We start from the raw sequence: 22,135 nt of genomic DNA on the forward strand, positions 1-22,135 counted from the left end.
GGAGGGTATGCTGCCACCACCAAGTGATTTAGACAAAGAATCAGGGAAAGGACCACTTGGAGTTCCTATTCCCCCAAAATATCCCCAAGCCCCTTTCCTGGGGAGGCTTGAGAATAATATCCTAACCGATTGTTTCCAAAGTGAGCACAGATCAACCCCCCTGGGTCTTAGGGCATTGAAAAAAATCAATCAGGTTTTTTAAAAAGGTAAAAGAATCACACCTCTGTAAAATCAGGGTGGAAGATAACTTTACAGGGTAACAAAAGATTCAAAAACACAGCAGAACTCCCTCTAGGCTTAGTTTCAAAGTTACAAAATACAGGAATACACCTCCCTCTAGCAAAGGGAAAATGCACAAGCTAAAACAAAAGATAATCCTAATGCGCCTTGCCTTACTTACTCTTTTTGCAATATTGAGACTCATTTTAGGATGGTTTATAGGAGAAGGAGTTTTCTGAGCTGATGCTTCTCTGCTTCCCAAGAGAACACACACAAACTAAGCCCCTCCCCCAAGATTTGAAAGTATTTTCTTTCCCCATTGGTCCTTTTGGTCAGGTGCCAACCAGGTTATTTGAGCTTCTTAACCCCTTACAGGTAAGAAGGAATCCTAGGCTACCCTTAGATGTATGGTTATGAGAAAGACAAAACGAGAAAAATGTGCACAAAAGGGGAAAGAAAATAAGAGCAAAGATAGAAAATGTACCTTCTGTCTTTGGTATTGACTTTCACTTACAACCTCACTTTTGGAAAACCACAGGAAGAGCACATGGTCTTACCTGCCACTCTGAGACCTGGCAAACTTGTACTAGCGTCAAGTTTTTTAGGGTATGACATTTAGCTGCCTATTTCAAGTCACAGACTTTCAGTTGCACAATATGCAGTCCTGGTCAGTGTTGGGATTATCTGAAATAATTAATAAGGGAAACCTCTATGTTTCCCATTTGTTAGAACTCCTACTTTGCAAACATATCTATGTGCAACTGAAGTTCTGCCGGCTTCTTGTAGTGTTCTCTCTTTGTTCAGGGAGAAATAACCTGGTATTCAGAGTACTAGTAATCCTCCTGTGAGACTGAGAGGCATGAACAAAAGGTATCTATTTAAAAATAATCATCAGTAGTAAATAGGAAAAGTAACCAGAATGTTGTATCGTTTAAAACTCCTGCGGCTTAAAAAACAACAACAACAAGAACAACGTCCATCAGAGGACAAAAAGAAAAGGAGTACTTGTGGCACCTTAGAGACTAACCAATTTATTTGAGCATAAGCTTTCGTGAGCTACAGCTCACTTCATCGGATGCATACCGTGGAAACTGCAGCAGACTTTATATACACACAGAGAATATGAAACAATACCTCCTCCCACCCCACTGTCCTGCTGGTAATAGCTTATCTAAAGTGATGATCAGGTGGGCCATTTCCAGCACAAATCCAGGTTTTCTCACCCTCCACCCCCCCACCCCCCCACAAATTCACTCTCCTGCTGGTGATAGCCCATCCAAAGTGACCTCTCCTGCTGCTGCTAAGGAATGAGAAAGGGCGACAAGTTTTTCAAGGGCTTTTGAGAACCCCCTTCAGATAACGTCCACCCATGCTTTCCAAAGATATGAGGGTTCCTACTAAACGGGTACAGTGTAGCCTTTGCCTTGCCACACGTGCAGGTATAAACTCCTTTTCTAAGTATTGCCCCCGAGCCCCCCCTTTGCATCTAAGCAATTCAGAAGCTGACCCCTTCCCAACATGAAACAACGATTTCTGCCTCTGAGGTAGAGGAACGAGTTCCTTTCTCTGGAATGGGAAAGCAGGCTGGTTTTGTGAGCGATTATTTCTGTAGTCGTTTTTATGCATGAGTCACACTGTGACTGTGTCACATGTACTGTGAAAGAAACAGTAAGAATGAGCATACCACCAAATGAACAAATTTAAGGAATGGAAGAAAAAAATGCGGTGTCCCCCGCTTTATCTTTTGATGAAGAAATGTGCACGTTTCGTTCACATTAACCCTCCCTGTACAGCCTTTGGAAAACACAGGGGAGAGACGATGCGTCCGGAAACCTGATTGGTCAGATTTTGATGCAGTCTGTAAATGTTTGAAAATCAGAGGATGGTTTAAAAAAAAAAAAAGCCACAAATATGAAGATCTCTGGATGGAAGACCCTCCCGAAAGGAAGATCATAAGCTAAGGACAAATACAAAGTTCAGCTGGGAAGTGGCTCTTATTTTGCACAATTCACAGAGACGGGCGATATTGCCAGAAACCGCGGGGTTGCATTACAATCCTAATTGCTGCAAGCAGGACTTTTTCGTGGATTCTAAGGCCAGAAGGGATCATTGTGACCATCTAGTTTTGACAGTGTGTCTCGGTATTACAAACGAAGGACTTATCCTGGATCGGATCGAATCTATCTATTTTAGCTTCCTTCTTTAATTCAAATCTAGAGCAGCGTACCCCTGCCACCAACGGCGGGTGGGCTGGGAAGGAAGAGGAGAGGAGGGACAGCAAACTCACTAACCCGCCTCTTTTCTTCCGAAGCACGCCTTATGCAGGCATCGGCAACCGGAGGAGGGGGAGTTCAGTGGAAAACAGGGCCAAGGCTCCACCCCTTTTCTTGAGAGTTCTCAAACAGGTCGGCTCCCAGACCATATACGGAGAGTAGAACAAGCCGAAGCAACTCGCTCGTTCTGATTTTCTGAGAGCGGTGGTTGTAAGGTCGTAGCACTATGTCTGGTCGCGGCAAAGGTGGTAAGGGCTTGGGAAAGGGGGGTGCTAAGCGCCATCGCAAGGTACTCCGTGATAACATTCAGGGTATCACGAAGCCGGCTATTCGTCGTTTGGCGCGCCGTGGTGGCGTAAAGCGTATTTCTGGCTTGATCTATGAAGAAACCCGAGGAGTGCTGAAAGTGTTTTTAGAGAACGTGATCCGTGACGCTGTCACTTACACTGAACATGCCAAGCGAAAGACCGTGACTGCTATGGACGTAGTTTATGCTCTGAAACGCCAGGGTCGCACTCTCTACGGCTTCGGGGGCTAAGTTTCCATCGGCCTTTAAAGTTGAAACATCCTCAAAACCACAAAGGCTCTTTTAAGAGCCACCCACATTTTCACAACGAGAGCTTAATTACTAGTCTGGTTTTGAAATTGCAGAGTGTGTGTGTGTGTGTGTGCGCGCGCGCGATAAATTATGTGTATTGTTAAGTTTTCGGAGTGTTTTATTTTCTCACTTTACCTAAATCCTAGATCACGTGGAAAGAGAAGGATTAATGTTCTTTCGCTGCAGAGGGGAGGGGGGGACTAAACCCCGTGGTCAAAAGCTTTAGGGCCGACCTTTATGCTCAGACAAAATCTGTTTCGTCAGCTCTCCGGGTAACGAGAGGCAGAACAGCGTGGGGTTCGCGGGAAGACCTTTCTGCTGCCTTACCCGCGTCGTGATAGCTCGAGAAACAATTGATGGGTAAAATGCAATAACGTCCACTCTGACTAAAAACACTAGTGTCCGTTTTGGTTCCTCCCGCATTTGGGGAGGACAAAAGAGATTTCCCGCTTTGTTCCACAAGGCCCCCTATTTCATACACACTTTTTCATTTTGGTGGAGAAGATATGGGGGGCATGAGAAGATGTCAATCGAGAACATATGTAAGAATTACAATTGAGAAGTGACCTTTGGTGGCCTCTGAAGCTTAAGGCAGGACTGAAGGAGAGTAAAGAGGTCCTTCCTTCATAAGGAGTCAAGCGCTGTCACCTTCTAAAAGCCGATAAATTAGCACACGAAGAGACTTTTCTATGTAGTCAACACATCCTGTGGTTTCAGTGTTACCTTCCGGGGATTCGTGCTCGTGCAAGTTGTTCATATGTAAGATACCGAACATCATTCACGCTTCTTCGCAGTACTGTATCCGAGATTTGGCCCGTTTGGAAGTGAAATATGAGACGACGAGCCGCCTCTTTAAAAGAGAGAGAGGTAGAAGGGGAGGGAGGGAGCGGCGGAGTTTCAGGGAGAGGGGGGAACCGCAAGAATCGGACTATGGGGACATCCAGAGAGCGCGAGTTTAGTGACCTGACCGTTAAAAGCCAGTTTGGGCGAGACTTGTCCCGCCGACGCTGGGGGGTGGGGAAGGGCGGGTCGGATGTTTCGCTGCACAAGCGCGGGCTTTTCAAATGTTCAAATTGTCCAATGATAGCTGTCTCCATGTCAACAACGAATCAGAAAGGAGCACTGGGCTATATATACCACCGGAGCCGGGGGGCTCTACCTTACTTTGTTTCTTTGCGCTGTTTGTCTCAGAGTTGCGATTGAGGGTTGCTGAGAATGGCCCGGACCAAGCAGACCGCCCGTAAATCTACCGGTGGCAAAGCCCCCCGTAAGCAGCTGGCCACTAAAGCTGCCCGGAAGAGCGCGCCTGCTACTGGGGGAGTGAAGAAACCCCATCGCTATCGACCCGGCACCGTGGCCCTGCGAGAGATCCGCCGCTACCAGAAATCTACCGAACTGCTCATCCGCAAGCTGCCCTTCCAGCGCCTGGTGCGTGAAATCGCCCAGGACTTCAAGACCGACTTGCGCTTCCAGAGCTCGGCCGTTATGGCCCTGCAGGAGGCCAGCGAAGCCTACTTGGTGGGGCTCTTTGAGGACACCAACCTGTGTGCTATTCACGCCAAGAGAGTCACCATCATGCCCAAGGACATCCAGTTAGCTCGGCGTATCCGAGGCGAGAGAGCTTAAAAGTTTACACCCACCACCTTTTGGCAACTAGGAAACCATTACGAAAGATCCAAAGGCTCTTTTAAGAGCCACCACATTCACATTCAAAAGAAGCTGCAACACACTCGTTATTTGTGCAACCTTGACAGTCATACTTGCGAATCAGGTATGCGCTTAGAATGCTCTTTAGACTTTCCATACCCAGCCGTATCCCTGAGATAGGTGTGCCTGTCTTCCACTGGTTTGTGTACATTGTTTTGTGGTTTAGGCAGGAGATGACAGAATGCCTACCGTGAGGCAGTAGTGAGCATAACTAGAGGTAGAAATGTAGGTGCCTATGGGATTTTTCTCCTAACAGTTTAAAGAACATAAAAGAATACAAATCTCGTGTGTTAGTCAGTGACAGTGACATGTTCAAACAAGCCTCGTTAAAACACCCACCGCCCCAAAACAGGAACAAATCATGCAAAAAAATCAATTTACATTTGATTAGTAATTTGAAATTTAAAGTGACATTTTCTCATTACAGGCAATACAGTTAGAATCGTAAGATTTCAAAGGATATTGATACACAATTTTATGATTGTCAAGGGTGCACAAATAACGAGTGTTATTTATTTAGGCACACCTATCTCAGGGCTACGGCTGGGTATGGAAAGTCTAAAGAGCATTCTAAGCGCCATCCTTAGACGAGCTCACGCAACAGACGGCACGATGTGAGACACACATAGCAGAAACCAAACTCACGAGAAGAGTTAAGTGCAGGAGGATGTATTTCGGGGAGACAGCAATTTCGACAGGGATCGAGTTGCAATGTTATGTGGTTTTCTCAGCGGTTTTTTTTTTTTTTTCTTACATAAACCTGATTCGCAAGTATGACTGTCAAGGTTGCACAAATAACGAGTGTGTTGCAGCTTCTTTTGAATGTGAATGTGGTGGCTCTTAAAAGAGCCTTTGGATCTTTCGTAATGGTTTCCTAGTTGCCAAAAGGTGGTGGGTGTAAACTTTTAAGCTCTCTCGCCTCGGATACGCCGAGCTAACTGGATGTCCTTGGGCATGATGGTGACTCTCTTGGCGTGAATAGCACACAGGTTGGTGTCCTCAAAGAGCCCCACCAAGTAGGCTTCGCTGGCCTCCTGCAGGGCCATAACGGCCGAGCTCTGGAAGCGCAAGTCGGTCTTGAAGTCCTGGGCGATTTCACGCACCAGGCGCTGGAAGGGCAGCTTGCGGATGAGCAGTTCGGTAGATTTCTGGTAGCGGCGGATCTCTCGCAGGGCCACGGTGCCGGGTCGATAGCGATGGGGTTTCTTCACTCCCCCAGTAGCAGGCGCGCTCTTCCGGGCAGCTTTAGTGGCCAGCTGCTTACGGGGGGCTTTGCCACCGGTAGATTTACGGGCGGTCTGCTTGGTCCGGGCCATTCTCAGCAACCCTCAATCGCAACTCTGAGACAAACAGCGCAAAGAAACAAAGTAAGGTAGAGCCCCCCGGCTCCGGTGGTATATATAGCCCAGTGCTCCTTTCTGATTCGTTGTTGACATGGAGACAGCTATCATTGGACAATTTGAACATTTGAAAAGCCCGCGCTTGTGCAGCGAAACATCCGACCCGCCCTTCCCCACCCCCCAGCGTCGGCGGGACAAGTCTCGCCCAAACTGGCTTTTAACGGTCAGGTCACTAAACTCGCGCTCTCTGGATGTCCCCATAGTCCGATTCTTGCGGTTCCCCCCTCTCCCTGAAACTCCGCCGCTCCCTCCCTCCCCTTCTACCTCTCTCTCTTTTAAAGAGGCGGCTCGTCGTCTCATATTTCACTTCCAAACGGGCCAAATCTCGGATACAGTACTGCGAAGAAGCGTGAATGATGTTCGGTATCTTACATATGAACAACTTGCACGAGCACGAATCCCCGGAAGGTAACACTGAAACCACAGGATGTGTTGACTACATAGAAAAGTCTCTTCGTGTGCTAATTTATCGGCTTTTAGAAGGTGACAGCGCTTGACTCCTTATGAAGGAAGGACCTCTTTACTCTCCTTCAGTCCTGCCTTAAGCTTCAGAGGCCACCAAAGGTCACTTCTCAATTGTAATTCTTACATATGTTCTCGATTGACATCTTCTCATGCCCCCCATATCTTCTCCACCAAAATGAAAAAGTGTGTATGAAATAGGGGGCCTTGTGGAACAAAGCGGGAAATCTCTTTTGTCCTCCCCAAATGCGGGAGGAACCAAAACGGACACTAGTGTTTTTAGTCAGAGTGGACGTTATTGCATTTTACCCATCAATTGTTTCTCGAGCTATCACGACGCGGGTAAGGCAGCAGAAAGGTCTTCCCGCGAACCCCACGCTGTTCTGCCTCTCGTTACCCGGAGAGCTGACGAAACAGATTTTGTCTGAGCATAAAGGTCGGCCCTAAAGCTTTTGACCACGGGGTTTAGTCCCCCCCTCCCCTCTGCAGCGAAAGAACATTAATCCTTCTCTTTCCACGTGATCTAGGATTTAGGTAAAGTGAGAAAATAAAACACTCCGAAAACTTAACAATACACATAATTTATCGCGCGCGCGCACACACACACACACACACTCTGCAATTTCAAAACCAGACTAGTAATTAAGCTCTCGTTGTGAAAATGTGGGTGGCTCTTAAAAGAGCCTTTGTGGTTTTGAGGATGTTTCAACTTTAAAGGCCGATGGAAACTTAGCCCCCGAAGCCGTAGAGAGTGCGACCCTGGCGTTTCAGAGCATAAACTACGTCCATAGCAGTCACGGTCTTTCGCTTGGCATGTTCAGTGTAAGTGACAGCGTCACGGATCACGTTCTCTAAAAACACTTTCAGCACTCCTCGGGTTTCTTCATAGATCAAGCCAGAAATACGCTTTACGCCACCACGGCGCGCCAAACGACGAATAGCCGGCTTCGTGATACCCTGAATGTTATCACGGAGTACCTTGCGATGGCGCTTAGCACCCCCCTTTCCCAAGCCCTTACCACCTTTGCCGCGACCAGACATAGTGCTACGACCTTACAACCACCGCTCTCAGAAAATCAGAACGAGCGAGTTGCTTCGGCTTGTTCTACTCTCCGTATATGGTCTGGGAGCCGACCTGTTTGAGAACTCTCAAGAAAAGGGGTGGAGCCTTGGCCCTGTTTTCCACTGAACTCCCCCTCCTCCGGTTGCCGATGCCTGCATAAGGCGTGCTTCGGAAGAAAAGAGGCGGGTTAGTGAGTTTGCTGTCCCTCCTCTCCTCTTCCTTCCCAGCCCACCCGCCGTTGGTGGCAGGGGTACGCTGCTCTAGATTTGAATTAAAGAAGGAAGCTAAAATAGATAGATTCGATCCGATCCAGGATAAGTCCTTCGTTTGTAATACCGAGACACACTGTCAAAACTAGATGGTCACAATGATCCCTTCTGGCCTTAGAATCCACGAAAAAGTCCTGCTTGCAGCAATTAGGATTGTAATGCAACCCCGCGGTTTCTGGCAATATCGCCCGTCTCTGTGAATTGTGCAAAATAAGAGCCACTTCCCAGCTGAACTTTGTATTTGTCCTTAGCTTATGATCTTCCTTTCGGGAGGGTCTTCCATCCAGAGATCTTCATATTTGTGGCTTTTTTTTTTTTTAAACCATCCTCTGATTTTCAAACATTTACAGACTGCATCAAAATCTGACCAATCAGGTTTCCGGACGCATCGTCTCTCCCCTGTGTTTTCCAAAGGCTGTACAGGGAGGGTTAATGTGAACGAAACGTGCACATTTCTTCATCAAAAGATAAAGCGGGGGACACCGCATTTTTTTCTTCCATTCCTTAAATTTGTTCATTTGGTGGTATGCTCATTCTTACTGTTTCTTTCACAGTACATGTGACACAGTCACAGTGTGACTCATGCATAAAAACGACTACAGAAATAATCGCTCACAAAACCAGCCTGCTTTCCCATTCCAGAGAAAGGAACTCGTTCCTCTACCTCAGAGGCAGAAATCGTTGTTTCATGTTGGGAAGGGGTCAGCTTCTGAATTGCTTAGATGCAAAGGGGGGGCTCGGGGGCAATACTTAGAAAAGGAGTTTATACCTGCACGTGTGGCAAGGCAAAGGCTACACTGTACCCGTTTAGTAGGAACCCTCATATCTTTGGAAAGCATGGGTGGACGTTATCTGAAGGGGGTTCTCAAAAGCCCTTGAAAAACTTGTCGCCCTTTCTCATTCCTTAGCAGCAGCAGGAGAGGTCACTTTGGATGGGCTATCACCAGCAGGAGAGTGAATTTGTGGGGGGGTGGGGGGGTGGAGGGTGAGAAAACCTGGATTTGTGCTGGAAATGGCCCACCTGATCATCACTTTAGATAAGCTATTACCAGCAGGACAGTGGGGTGGGAGGAGGTATTGTTTCATATTCTCTGTGTGTATATAAAGTCTGCTGCAGTTTCCACGGTATGCATCCGATGAAGTGAGCTGTAGCTCACGAAAGCTTATGCTCAAATAAATTGGTTAGTCTCTAAGGTGCCACAAGTACTCCTTTTCTTTTTGTCCTCTGATGGACGTTGTTCTTGTTGTTGTTGTTTTTTAAGCCGCAGGAGTTTTAAACGATACAACATTCTGGTTACTTTTCCTATTTACTACTGATGATTATTTTTAAATAGATACCTTTTGTTCATGCCTCTCAGTCTCACAGGAGGATTACTAGTACTCTGAATACCAGGTTATTTCTCCCTGAACAAAGAGAGAACACTACAAGAAGCCGGCAGAACTTCAGTTGCACATAGATATGTTTGCAAAGTAGGAGTTCTAACAAATGGGAAACATAGAGGTTTCCCTTATTAATTATTTCAGATAATCCCAACACTGACCAGGACTGCATATTGTGCAACTGAAAGTCTGTGACTTGAAATAGGCAGCTAAATGTCATACCCTAAAAAACTTGACGCTAGTACAAGTTTGCCAGGTCTCAGAGTGGCAGGTAAGACCATGTGCTCTTCCTGTGGTTTTCCAAAAGTGAGGTTGTAAGTGAAAGTCAATACCAAAGACAGAAGGTACATTTTCTATCTTTGCTCTTATTTTCTTTCCCCTTTTGTGCACATTTTTCTCGTTTTGTCTTTCTCATAACCATACATCTAAGGGTAGCCTAGGATTCCTTCTTACCTGTAAGGGGTTAAGAAGCTCAAATAACCTGGTTGGCACCTGACCAAAAGGACCAATGGGGAAAGAAAATACTTTCAAATCTTGGGGGAGGGGCTTAGTTTGTGTGTGTTCTCTTGGGAAGCAGAGAAGCATCAGCTCAGAAAACTCCTTCTCCTATAAACCATCCTAAAATGAGTCTCAATATTGCAAAAAGAGTAAGTAAGGCAAGGCGCATTAGGATTATCTTTTGTTTTAGCTTGTGCATTTTCCCTTTGCTAGAGGGAGGTGTATTCCTGTATTTTGTAACTTTGAAACTAAGCCTAGAGGGAGTTCTGCTGTGTTTTTGAATCTTTTGTTACCCTGTAAAGTTATCTTCCACCCTGATTTTACAGAGGTGTGATTCTTTTACCTTTTTAAAAAACCTGATTGATTTTTTTCAATGCCCTAAGACCCAGGGGGGTTGATCTGTGCTCACTTTGGAAACAATCGGTTAGGATATTATTCTCAAGCCTCCCCAGGAAAGGGGCTTGGGGATATTTTGGGGGAATAGGAACTCCAAGTGGTCCTTTCCCTGATTCTTTGTCTAAATCACTTGGTGGTGGCAGCATACCCTCCAAGGACAAAGGATTTGTGCTTTGGGGAAGTTTTTAATCTAAGCTGGTAGAAATAAGCTTAGGGGGGCTTTCATGCGGGTCCCCACATCTGTACCCCAAAGTTCAGAGCGGGGAGGGAACCCTGACAGTCTTCTAGGAAATGAGATCAGATTTTTACAACTGTAGCAACAGCAACAAAAACAGCGCCAGCCAATCTCAACTAACTTGTCTTTTCCCTAGGGAACAGTAGTTACCATCTTTACTATAATCAAAGAGACTGTCAAACAAGGTTTAGATGGTTTGTTTTTGTTTGTGTTTTTCCTTTAAACACTGGCTACAGATGCAGGGAAAGGGAACAAGGGATGTTGTTAAAGTGAAAGCCTTACTTATTAATATTTTACTTTTCAAATACTTTAACTTTTTCTTCCTTTTCTGTGTCTTTAATACAAGGATTTTTAATGGTGTTTGCCATGGTGCTAAGCATTTCTGAGTACCAAACCTGGTTTAAAACTGTTTAATGTTGGACAGTGACTGGGTCTTTGTAGAAGTGTATGCATGCACTCCCTGTCCCCTGATGCAGCAGGTGATGGGAGTGCTGACACCGCGTAACCATCTACCCGACTGTTTCAGACCTCGCCATGATAAGGCACAGTGGTCAGATTCAACACAGCTACCCTTGGGGTCAAGCCTGTGTGACCTAGTGGCCAGAGTCAAAGAAGCAGACCACCACCCAAGGGTGGGTAGCAGCAGGGATGATAGGGGGACCCGGTCCCTCCGTCTCCACTGGGTCCAGGCCCAAAGTCCTGTCAGCGGTGAGTGTGATCACCACCCAGTGAGCGGGGATCCTACTGCAACACGCTGATTCTCTTAAGGTGTGAAGCACCACTCACTACACCCCTCTAGGCCACTTCCTACAGTAAATCCCGAAGCCAGGGTCTGTTCATCATTGGGATCTCTGAGCTCCTTGGTACAGGTAGCTGGTTGGGACTCCGACTCCTGTCGACTGGTTGAGGGCAACTGGTCTCCAGTCTGGGCCTCAGGCTCTCTGATTCCTGCAATCAAGGGCTGAAGTGGCTCCTGGACTGGCGCCTCCACCAAGTGTCCTTCCACCCTAGTGAGCTGGGCTTCTCTCCTTTATACTAGTGCAGCATTTGGAGCATGCCCCATCTGGTCTAAGGGGCGGCACTTCTGCCGCCCATAGTGTGGGATTAACCCTTTACTGCCTAGTGCGGGGTATGCACGCCCCATCACAGTCTTGTTAAGACATTGGACTCTTTGGGTCCATATATTCCATCTAAATTAATACAACGGGGCATCCTCTGCATATAACATCAACATGGAACCAAGTTATATGCCTGGGGTATCTGGATGAGACTGTATAGATATTGCCAGGGGCTCAAGAGCCAAATCAAAAAGTAATAGAGACAACAGTCACACTTGCCTGGTTCCTCTGAAAAGGCTGAAAATATTCAAGATCACTTTGCTGGTTGTGAGGTGAGAGGTTGGGGACGAATATAAATGTAGGAACTAAACATGGGTACAAATAAAAAAATTTGTAGAGTATAAAACATACCTCCAGCTTACCCTCTCAAAAGCATTTTCTGCAACTAAGGCTAAAACAGCTTGTGGTTCAGGGTCACCATATTTTACTGCTATTGTATGATACGATTAACTTTGTCAAAGGTTATCAGAGCCAAGAAGGTCTCTGACAAACCCAATTGATTTGGATGTATGATAGAGCCCCAAACCTTCTCCAGTCTCATTCCCAGAACTTTTGCCACTACAGTATTCTGATACCACTATTAACAAGGGATATTGGCCTGCAGTTGGAACATAGTGTGGCATCTCACCATCTCTTCCTGGTTTAGGAATAACTAATATTAGGGCTTCCCTCAGCATATGAAGGAAGGATGCCTTCTAAAAGTGACTCATTAAACATTTCAATTATCTTGCCAGACAGAAGTTCAAAGAAATGTCTATAGAACTCAGTGGGGAACCTATCTGGGGCTGAGACTTTCCCCACTTTCATATTCTTAATCACCTCACTTAAGTCATCCTCAGTTAGGGAAGCATCAAGTTTTCCACACTGGCCTGCAGTAATTTGTGATAATGTAATATTTTTTAAAAAATCAATCCAAATAATCTGCGGAGGGGTTTGTACAGATCTTTGTAGAAATTAAAGAACGATTTATTATTCCCATTGGGTGATGTACGTAATTTACCATGTTTATCACAAAAGACCATGATTCTACACACAGAGGCCTTTTGTCTTAGTTGATATGCCAGCAACTTGCTTGCTTTTTCACTCCATTTCCAGAAATACTACTCAGTCAAAATAGGGCGAGTTCAGCCTGTGCCAAGTGCAGCTCATTGAGTTCATATCTATAATTGATCAGGAATCACAACAAATCTGGAGATGGGGCTATGGCATAAGATGAGTCAAGCTCTTACTTTTTTTCCTTCAGGGCAATCAAATTTTCTTCATATTTCCTCTTCTTGGCAGTCATGAAACGAATAATTCTATCTCTCAAATAGGCCTTGAGAGTCTCCCACAACATCCTGCTAGAAGATGTTGAGGGTTTGTTTGTCTCCAGGAAAAGGCCAATTCCTTTTTCAATGTATATATATTTTAATGAGGATCTAATAAAAGAGAAGAATTAAATCTCCATCTACATGTCTGTTTCTTATGCAGTTCTGTTCCTATTTGAAGAGGGGCACAATCAGAAACAGCAACTGTATCAATGGAGGAATCAATTATATAATTAAGCAAGTCCCTGGAGAGCAAAAAGAAATCTATGTGGGAATAGAATCCTTGTACTGGAGAAAAGTATGAATAGCCCCTACCCTTTGAATGTATGTGCTGTCAGATATCAAATAGTCCCAGATCTTTAATATGTGTAAGGGGACTTTACTAAAATTAAGTGTTTTGTTTTTTTTTTAGGTTGACTAGCTCCCAGTACCAAATGGAAGGGGAAGGATGGATTGAGAAATCAGGTCCCTGAGACTAACAGTCCCCAGGAGCAATGGGGAGAGGCCAATGCTCCAGGTCAGCCTGATTGACAAGGCGGGCAGGTTAATGAGGGAGTCAGAAGACCGGGGGTGGGGGTGGGGCTGTCTCATCCTCCCTGTGAGCTGGAATTGCGGGGAACAGAGTGGGGCCAAGCTAAGGAGAGAGCAGGGGCCCGAGCTGAGCTGGAGAGCAGGGCCATGCCAGCCAGAGAGAACCAGAGCAGCACGCAGGGAGCAGATCCGTCCTGGGAGCAGGGCCACAACAACAAAAGCCAGAGAAGCAGCCCAGGGAGCAGGTCAGTGCTGGGAGCAGAGCCACAGAAGCAGCCCCGAGAGCAGATCTGTGCTGGGAGGAGAGCTGCAGTAATCAGAGCCAGAGGGGCCAGAGAAGCAGCCCAGGGAGCTGCACTGAGGCAGAGTGGAGTTGGGGCTGGAGCAGTCTGAGCCGGGTACGGTGAGCAGCTGGGGAGAGTGGGAAGGACCTTGGCAGTAGGCCCAGCGCAGGAAGACACCGCTAGCCAAGAGGCATTGCAGGCCAGACTTGGAGGGGGATCGTAACCCCAATAGGGGGCTGACACTGGGAAGAAGAGTTTTGCCACCTAGAGCCTGAAGGCGTGTGGTCACCGCCAGAGTGAGTGACCCGCAGCATCCCTGCAGCACAGCCAGGGCCTGAGAAGGAGGCCTGGTACATGTGAGGAATAGACTGTGAACTTCCCTTACATTCCAGAAACACTGTTTGTGATGTCCCCATGCCACAGAGCGGGGTTATGTGTTTTACTTTAACCTTTCCCAGTTTTCCTTATTTTTAAAATTGATTGCTGTTTAATAAATTGTATCTGCTTTGAATTGTATTAAATGATCAGTGGGTCAGGGAAGCATCCGGTGCGGTGAGAGAACCCTGGAGTGGGGACACCCTAGCCCCATCCTAAGTGACCACTACAAGGTTGGGGGTCGAGCCATCCCAGGAATCCTGGGCCCAGCCTTGTTGGAGTTACAAGGACTCTGCCACACAGGAGAGTGGAAGGGGATCCCTTGACGTCAGGCAGGCCTCTGGGTAAAGGGAGTGAGAGCGAAGACTCAGATCCTTTCGCTAGCCCATTTCGCCGGGGTAATTTATAAGCCAGAAAAGTTCCCCATAATAGCAGGACCATTTCCCCGCTTACATATGCAATTCCAGGGCCATTCTACTTTTGGTTGGTTTATGACCCTATAGGCAGATGTATCCACTTAAAGCACTAAATTAAAACCCCCAACAATTACAGTAGGGAGATGGGGTGCTCCATATAAAGAAGTTAAAAAAATATATTAGCAATGACTAGCTCAGATCTATTTCTGGCGACTTTAAGGATTAAAGATCTGCACTGATCATCTGAAATTGACTCAGACACAGTTATTTCCAGTACTTTATGGAAGAAGATTGCTACCCCTCTGGATCTGCATCAGTAGTAACAAAACATTGCTTTCCCTACCCAGTCACGTTCTAATTTAGCAGCCTCATCTGTGATCAAGTGTGTCTTCTGCAAAAGAACTATATTGATCTTTGCTCTCTTTAATAATAAGAATGCTTTTATCCCCCTTATCCTTTGGATTTACATGGTGAATCCCTTTACATTCCAGGAAATAAAATTGAAATTCAGGATCATTTGGCTGGTTAAGAGATAGTTTCATTATTATTATTTTAATGTGTGATCTTATGAGGGTGATGGAAAGTTTGTATCATTTTCTCTATTGAATTCCATCCTACTCCCTACACAGAATTCCAACGGGTGGTGAGGAGGGGGAGTATATGGATGAAATGCTTCATACATATATTTCACAGTTGTTGGATTACCTTGTCTGATGCTTGCCACTGTTGTAGGAGCAGCAGTGATCTGTATGCTCTGTATGACTATGCTACATATAACTTGTATGCTCAAAAGATCTGTTACATTCCCTCGCCCCCCCCGCTGTTGTCTCCTCTCCCTCTTTGAATACCTGTGAAGTGGCTTTGCCCCTCCCCCCCACTCCTGGAATGCTTGTGGGATGAATGGGCTGGTTGAACAGCTGGAAGATCAGAAGAGCTCCCAGGTAGACAAGGTGTCTGGGACTCTAATTAGGCAGCACTCACACCCCCAGTGCATGCACACTGCATGGACACGGCCTGAGGTGCAGTGTGACCAATCGGACGTGGCCAAGTCATCTCTAGTCGCAGGCCATGAGGAGCAGGTCCTTAAAAGGGGAAGGGGCCACATGCTCAGGAGTGCACTCACAAGCTTGTACCTCCTCTGAAGGCCCTTCGCCCGGACCGCCTGACCAGTGGTTCGGCATGTTGCATTCCATCGTGCCTCGGGAAGACTTACCTTCCTCTCACCATCCATCGCTGCGCTGTGGGACACTTACCTTGAAGGATCCTGACATCTCCAGTGCTGTGCCTGTCCTCAGAGTGTGAGCATGCGAGTGTGAATGTGACTCCCCTCCCACACACACACACTTCTTTTGAGCTTAGCTATCAGTATAATAAATGTGCTGCTTTCTGCCAAACTCTCATGGGTCATTCCTCCTCCCTAAGCTCACTAGCTGGCCCAATTTCAGGTAACAGCCACTTGCCAGACTTCCAGGGAATAAAGTAGGTGCAGGAGAATTATGGGGAGGCATGAGCATAAGGTGCCATCAACTGCAGAAGCTTGATGTAAATCGCAATCGTCTAGGGTATAATTTTCCTGAGTGTTGCTTGTCCAAAGGGCACTGGGACGGGGTAAAAAGAATGGGCATCATAAGGGGCTATAGAAGAGGGAACCAGAGAGGGAGAGGGAAGAGCACAAAAATAGAGATTAAAACAAAAACATAAAGTGCATAACATAAACGTAACAACTTGACTTGTTGCCAAGTACCACTGGCTGTCCAACTCTATCCCAAGTGGTGTCCCCCCATTCCCCACTTAAAAAGCAAAACACAATGAAAAATCAGGAATTATCAAACACTATATATGGAAAAGTAGTAAAAAGTAGGGGTGACATCATAATAGGGATTTATTATAGACCACTAACTCAGGAACAGGAGGTAGATGAGGCATTTCTAGAACAAATAACAGAAATATCCAAAACACAAGACCTGGCAGTAATGTGGAAATTTAACTATCCATATTGGTAGGAAAGTAATACAACAAAATGTCCAACAAGTTTTTGGAAAATAATGGGTGTGATGTTAAGCCCCCTTATTCTTCATAGAAAAATTGTTATGAATATGGCATAACTGAGATGTATTTTATGTAAGAGAGGTCATATGAAGTATCGTTGGAAAGATTATGATTTACTGAATATGATTATCCTATATGTATGCATGTATCATTTCTGTATCTGAAGTTAGGAATATAAACTCTGAGACAAATCAGCCTGTAAAAGGAATCCCTGAAGATTTAAGCTGCAAGCAGTGCAGTTTATCTTCAAGAAACTCTTCAACCAGCTTGAAAGAACATTTAGGGTGAGAAATTATTATCTGTAGCCAGTATTCTTAAGTGTATTAAGTTTAGTTTCTGTGTTTTGTTTTATTTGCTCCGTAACCTGCTTTGTTCTGTTTGCAATCTCTTATAGTCACTTAACATTTACCTTTTGTAGTTAATAAACTTGTTCTTTGTTTATTCCAAAATCCAGTTTGTGCAATTCATAACTTGGAGGGTGGGGGTGGGAGAAGAGAGAAAGCTGTACATATCTTCCTTCACATTGAGGGAGGAGATGAATATTATGAGCTTATGCTGTATACATTTTTATACAGCGCAAGACAATATCATTTGGGGTTTACACACCAGAGGGGGTGTGCATCGAAGAGCTGGGCAATTCCCCAGTTGAGTCCTCCTACACAGAGCTGATTGCAGATGCTGTGTGATTCTACAGCTGGACATGTCCCTACCTGTGTTTGTGCTGGAAGGGGACTGGAGAGCCGGACACAGCAGCACAGTGTGGGGGGAGGGGACCCAGGCTGGTGGACAGGTGGGCTCAGTGGGACCCCAGCACATCAGGTGGCACCCCAGAAAGGGGGTCCACCCGTCACACTGGGGACAAAAAAACGGTTACCCACTTCTCATAACTATTGTTCTTCAAGATGTTGTTCATGTCCATTCCAATCAGGTATATGTGAGCACATGTGCACGTTGGCTGGAAGATTTTTGCACTAGCAGCATCCATCGGGTTGGTCTGTGTGGCCCTGGAGTCACGCCCTCATGGTGCCTAATATATAGCCCTGCTGACCCCGCCACCCCCTCAGTTCCTTCTTGCTGGCTACTCCGACAGAGGGGTAGGAAGGTCGGTATTGGAATAGACATGAACAAGACATCTCAAAGAACAGTTACAAGAAGTGAGTAACCGTTTTTTCTTCTTCGCATGCTTGCTCATGTCCATTCCAATCAGTGTCTCTCAAGCCAAATTCAGGAGGTGGGGTCAGAGCTGTCCACTGATTGGAGTACTGTTCTTCCGAAGGCCGCATCGTCTCTGGCCTGTCAGGTGATTGCATAGTTCACGGCGAAAGTGTGTATGGATGACCATGTCGCTGCCCTGCAGATTCCCTGGGTGGGAACTTGAGCCAGGAATGCCGTCGATGAATCCTGTGCCCTGGTAGAGTGCGCTGTGATCAGAGGCGCAGGAACCTCTGCTAGATTGTAGCACTCACTGATACAGGCCACGATCCATGATGAAATGTGCTGGGCTGAAACCAGCTGTGCTTGGCAGTAGATGGCAAGGATGCCGGCGTCTGCCACAGGGTCCTAGTGGTGTCCACAATGGTCTTTATAAGAGACAAGGCTATATGTGAAGGTTCCAAGGGTGCCAGGATGTGTCTCCTCTACCATCTCCTCAGCCTTGATGCCCAGACCCTGGGCGGCCCTGCACAGCAACTGCTGCAGGAGTCTGTTGTTCTCTAACGCAGGGGCTATGGCTGTCCCTGCCAATGCTTTGTCCGGTAACGAGGAGGAAGACGTGTGTGCTCGTAGTGGAAGCTCCCTACGATCTACTCCCGAGGGGGTCAGATGGCTCCTGGGGCAGCATCGGAGGTAGTGGTGCCGCTGGAGGTGACGGTGACATCGGGCTATGGATGTCAGAACGGACGATGGCAACAGCGTCAGTCCTACAGGAGGGAGCTGTGTCAGCACGCTCACAGGAGCCACCAGAAGCAGGGGGCCTGGTGCTGACATTGACACTGGGGCCGCAGGTGCCTGCCTCGAGGTTGATGTCGACAACGGTGCAGGTGTGGTAGACGGGTGTGTTGACGTCGTGAAAAAAGGTGCCAAGATCGGAGTTAAGCACGGTGCTGGAGGCAGAGGCATTGGGACCGTAGCCGCCGAGGGCAGATGCGCAGCAGAAGGTGGCATGATGGTGCCAAAGGCCATGGATGATGTTGCTGAGCGTGGACCCTGGGTTCCTGCCTGACCCTGGTGAAAAGCCTAGGGGTCTAGAAGAACCACTGAGGTGGGTTCTGCCACTGCGGAGGCCACACTTGGGACTCTCTTCTGTCTCTACCGGACCTCAGTGTGCGACTTCTGCTCCTACCAGAGTGATAGGAGTTGGACTCTGACTCCAAGGTCTCAGACACTGAAGACTGTGGAGGAGTCAGTCCTCGTTGCCTCAAACGTTGAGAGCTCGGGGAGCAGGTAGGCTCTTTGTCGGAGCGGGTGGGCGCCAAGGGACATGGCGAGGGGGAGTGTCTCAACATCATAGCTGGCTTCCCCTTCGAATGCACCAGAGGAAGCAAGTCTGCAGGCACTGAGGGTTCCTCCCTGGCAGGCGAGAATGGTTCTGTCAGATGGAGGAGGTCCCGAGCAGCCTGGTACGCTTCCAGCATGGATGGGAGCTGCAGCTGCTGTGTAGGTGTCGGTGTTCGAGGCAGGGCCGGACTCAACTGCCGCACCCGGGCAGTAGTCGATACAGCCCTGGAAGGAGATCCCAAGGAGTGGCCCACCTGGGGTAGCACATCTCATGGTTCAGCCAGAGGAGAACAGTTGTCCGGCTTTTTCTTCTTCTGAGGCATCAGTGAGTGGGAACGGTGCCTACTGTCAGACAGGCCGCTTGAAGAGCCGTGACAGTGCCGAGCGTCTTGGGAAGAGTTCTTTCTTGGTGCCGAGGCTCTTCGCGTAGAGGACGACGCAGTAGGGGGTCAGGTCTCCCAAGCCTGGATCAAAGTGGGGGCGTAGAGCTGCCTCCATGAGGATCACCTTGAGCTGCTCTTCCCTTTCCTTAAGAGGTCTCAGATGGAACTCGCGGCAGATCTTACAGCGATCTTTCTGTTGGGTCTGCCCCAGGCACCATAGACATGACAAGTGCTGGTCACTCTTGGGCATGCGCTTGGCGCAGGCCACACAGTTTTTGAAACCCGGGGAGCGTGACATACCACGGTTCCAGGAACCGGAGTGGGCGGGGGGGAGGGGCAAACAGCCCCCAACAAACACTATACTAAACTCTAATCACTCTGACAACACTAACAACTAACTACATACAACTGGATAGAGAGTGAACTTGCGGTGAAAGAGCTAAGGGAAGTTCCAGCCACCGTCACTGGTGGTAAGAAGGAACTGAAGGGGTGGCAGGTCGGCAGGGCTATATATTAGGTGTGACTCCAGGGGGTGCCCAGACTGACCCGATGGATGCTGCTAGGGGAAAAACCTTTCGGCCAACGTGCACACGCACACGCACGCGCACACACCTGATTTGAATGGACATGAACAAGCACTCAAAGAAAAACTTTTTGTTTTAGAAAGTGGAGGAAGTAACCAGAGAGACAGCCATTTTAGCAGCAGAATAAGGCCAAAGGACTTCAAAAAAGTAGACTCTAACAAACACAGAGAACTGGTAGGCAAGCTACTATGGGAAGTACATCTAGGGGAAAAGGGAGTTCAGGAGAGCTGGCAGTTTCTCAAGGAGACAATATAAAAGATCCAACTGTGAACTATCCCAATGTGACGTAAAGATAGACAAAATAGTAAGGAGCCAATATGGCTCCATCAGGAGCTCTTTAATAACCTGAAAATCAGAAAGGAATCCTTGCAAAAGTGGACACATGGACAAATTACTCAGGAGGAATACAAAAGAATAACACAAGCAGGTAGGAAAAAAACTCAAAACTGCTCAGGCACAAATTGAATTAGACCTAGCCAGGGACATAAAAGGCAACAAGAAGAGGTTCTTTAAATACATCAGCAGCAAGAGAAAGATGTAGAACAGTGTAGTCCTTTACTCAGCAGGACAGGAAAGCTAATAAGTGGTTACATCAAGAAAGCTGAGATGTTTAATACCCCTTTTCCTTCAGGTTTCAGAGTAGCAGCCGTGTTAGTCTGTATTCACAAAAAGAAAAGGAGTACTTGTGGCACCTTAGAGACTAGCCCATTTATTTGAGCATAAGCTTTCGTGAGCTACAGCTCACTTCATCGGATGCATAAAGTGGAAAATACAGTGAGGAGATTTATATACACACAGACCATACAAAAATGGATGTTTACCATACACACTGTAAGGAGAGTGATCACTTAAGATGAGCTATTACCAGCAGGAGAGTGGGGTGGGGGGAGAGAAAACCTTTTGAAGTGATAATCAAGGTGGGCCATTTCCAGCACATTTCCAAGAGTTAACAAGAACGTCTGAGGAACGGGGGGGGGGGGGGGGGGGGCTTCAGGTTGGGAGGCTATCTGTAGGCAAGGACTGGCCTGTGTCCCAAGATTTGTGAGAGTGATGGGTCGTCCTTCAGGATAGGTTGTAGATCCTTGATAATGCGTTGGAGGGGATTTAGTTGGGGGCTGAAGGTGACGGCTAGCGGCATTCTGTTATTTTCTTTGTTGGGCCTGTCCTGTAGTAGGTGACTTCTGGGTACTCTTCTGGCTCTGTCAATCTGTTTCTTCACTTCAGCACGTGGGTACTGTAGTTGTAAGAATGCTTGATAGAGATCTTGTAGGTGTTTGTCTCTGTCTGAGGGGTTGGAGCAAATGCGGTTGTATCCTAGAGCTTGGCTGTAGACAATGGATCATGTGGTGTGGTCTGGGTGAAAGCTGGAAGCATGTAGGTAGGAATAGCGGTCAGTAGGTTTCCCGTATAGGGTGGTCTTCCCTAAAACAGTTAATGCTGACCAGATATTCAACACAATTAATAATCACAACAAAGGAGAAGGAATATAAGCCAAAATAGGGAAAAAACAGGTTAAAGAACATTTAGATAAGTTAAATGTATTCAAGTCATTAGGGCCTCATGAAATTCATCCTAGAGTACTTCATCAACTAGCTGAAGAAATCTCAGAACCTTTAGTAATTATATTCAAAAGCTCATGGGAGGATGGGTGTGGTTTCAGAAGACCACAGAAGGGCAAACTTAGTACAGTAAAAGCTGTGTTATCTGGCACTTTACCAACTGGAAAGCTCTAGAAACCAGCATTTCTGATATCCATTAAAAGTCTGGTTGGCGTGGGTCCACGTGGCTCCTGAGAAGCAGCAACATGTCCCTTCTGCTCCTAGGTGGAGAAACAACCATGGGGGCTCTGTGCACTGCTCCCACCCCGCCCTGAGCACTGGCTGCACAGCTCCCATTGGCCGGGAACCGTGGCCAGTGGGAGCTGCGGGGACGGTGCCTGCAGGCAGAGGCAGCGTGTGGAGACGTCTGGCCACGCCGCCACTGCGGAGCAGCAGAGACATGTCGCCGCTTCTGGGGAGCTCCCGATTTGAACACCGCCCGGATACAGTACCCCAAAACCCTCCCATGCCCCAACCCCTTGCCCCAAGCCCCC

At 47.1% G+C, this 22,135-nt stretch overlaps 4 protein-coding genes across 4 annotated transcripts; 2 read left to right on the top strand and 2 right to left on the bottom strand.

Annotated features, from left to right (window-relative positions):
* The first annotated feature begins 2,661 nt into the window (after positions 1-2,661).
* On the top strand, positions 2,662-3,494 carry LOC140906561 (histone H4). The gene has a single exon (XM_073330693.2). It carries the CDS (start codon positions 2,719-2,721, stop codon positions 3,028-3,030), a length of 312 nt encoding a protein of 103 aa, XP_073186794.1. The 5' UTR covers positions 2,662-2,718; the 3' UTR covers positions 3,031-3,494.
* Positions 3,495-4,253: 759 nt separating this feature from the next.
* Positions 4,254-4,751, top strand: LOC140906562 (histone H3). Its single transcript, XM_073330708.2, has one exon. The coding sequence runs from the start codon at positions 4,306-4,308 to the stop codon at positions 4,714-4,716; it is 411 nt and encodes a 136-aa protein (XP_073186809.1). The 5' UTR covers positions 4,254-4,305; the 3' UTR covers positions 4,717-4,751.
* A 916-nt stretch (positions 4,752-5,667) lies between these two features.
* Positions 5,668-6,165, bottom strand: LOC140906567 (histone H3). Its single transcript, XM_073330722.2, has one exon. The coding sequence runs from the start codon at positions 6,111-6,113 to the stop codon at positions 5,703-5,705; it is 411 nt and encodes a 136-aa protein (XP_073186823.1). The 5' UTR covers positions 6,114-6,165; the 3' UTR covers positions 5,668-5,702.
* A 760-nt stretch (positions 6,166-6,925) lies between these two features.
* Positions 6,926-7,757, bottom strand: LOC140906573 (histone H4). The gene has a single exon (XM_073330735.2). The coding sequence runs from the start codon at positions 7,698-7,700 to the stop codon at positions 7,389-7,391; it is 312 nt and encodes a 103-aa protein (XP_073186836.1). The 5' UTR covers positions 7,701-7,757; the 3' UTR covers positions 6,926-7,388.
* Between the last annotated feature and the right edge of the window lie 14,378 nt (positions 7,758-22,135).

The sequence above is a fragment of the Lepidochelys kempii genome, chromosome 1 (assembly GCF_965140285.1).
Source record: "Lepidochelys kempii isolate rLepKem1 chromosome 1, rLepKem1.hap1, whole genome shotgun sequence".
NCBI classification, from domain to species: domain Eukaryota; kingdom Metazoa; phylum Chordata; order Testudines; family Cheloniidae; genus Lepidochelys; species Lepidochelys kempii.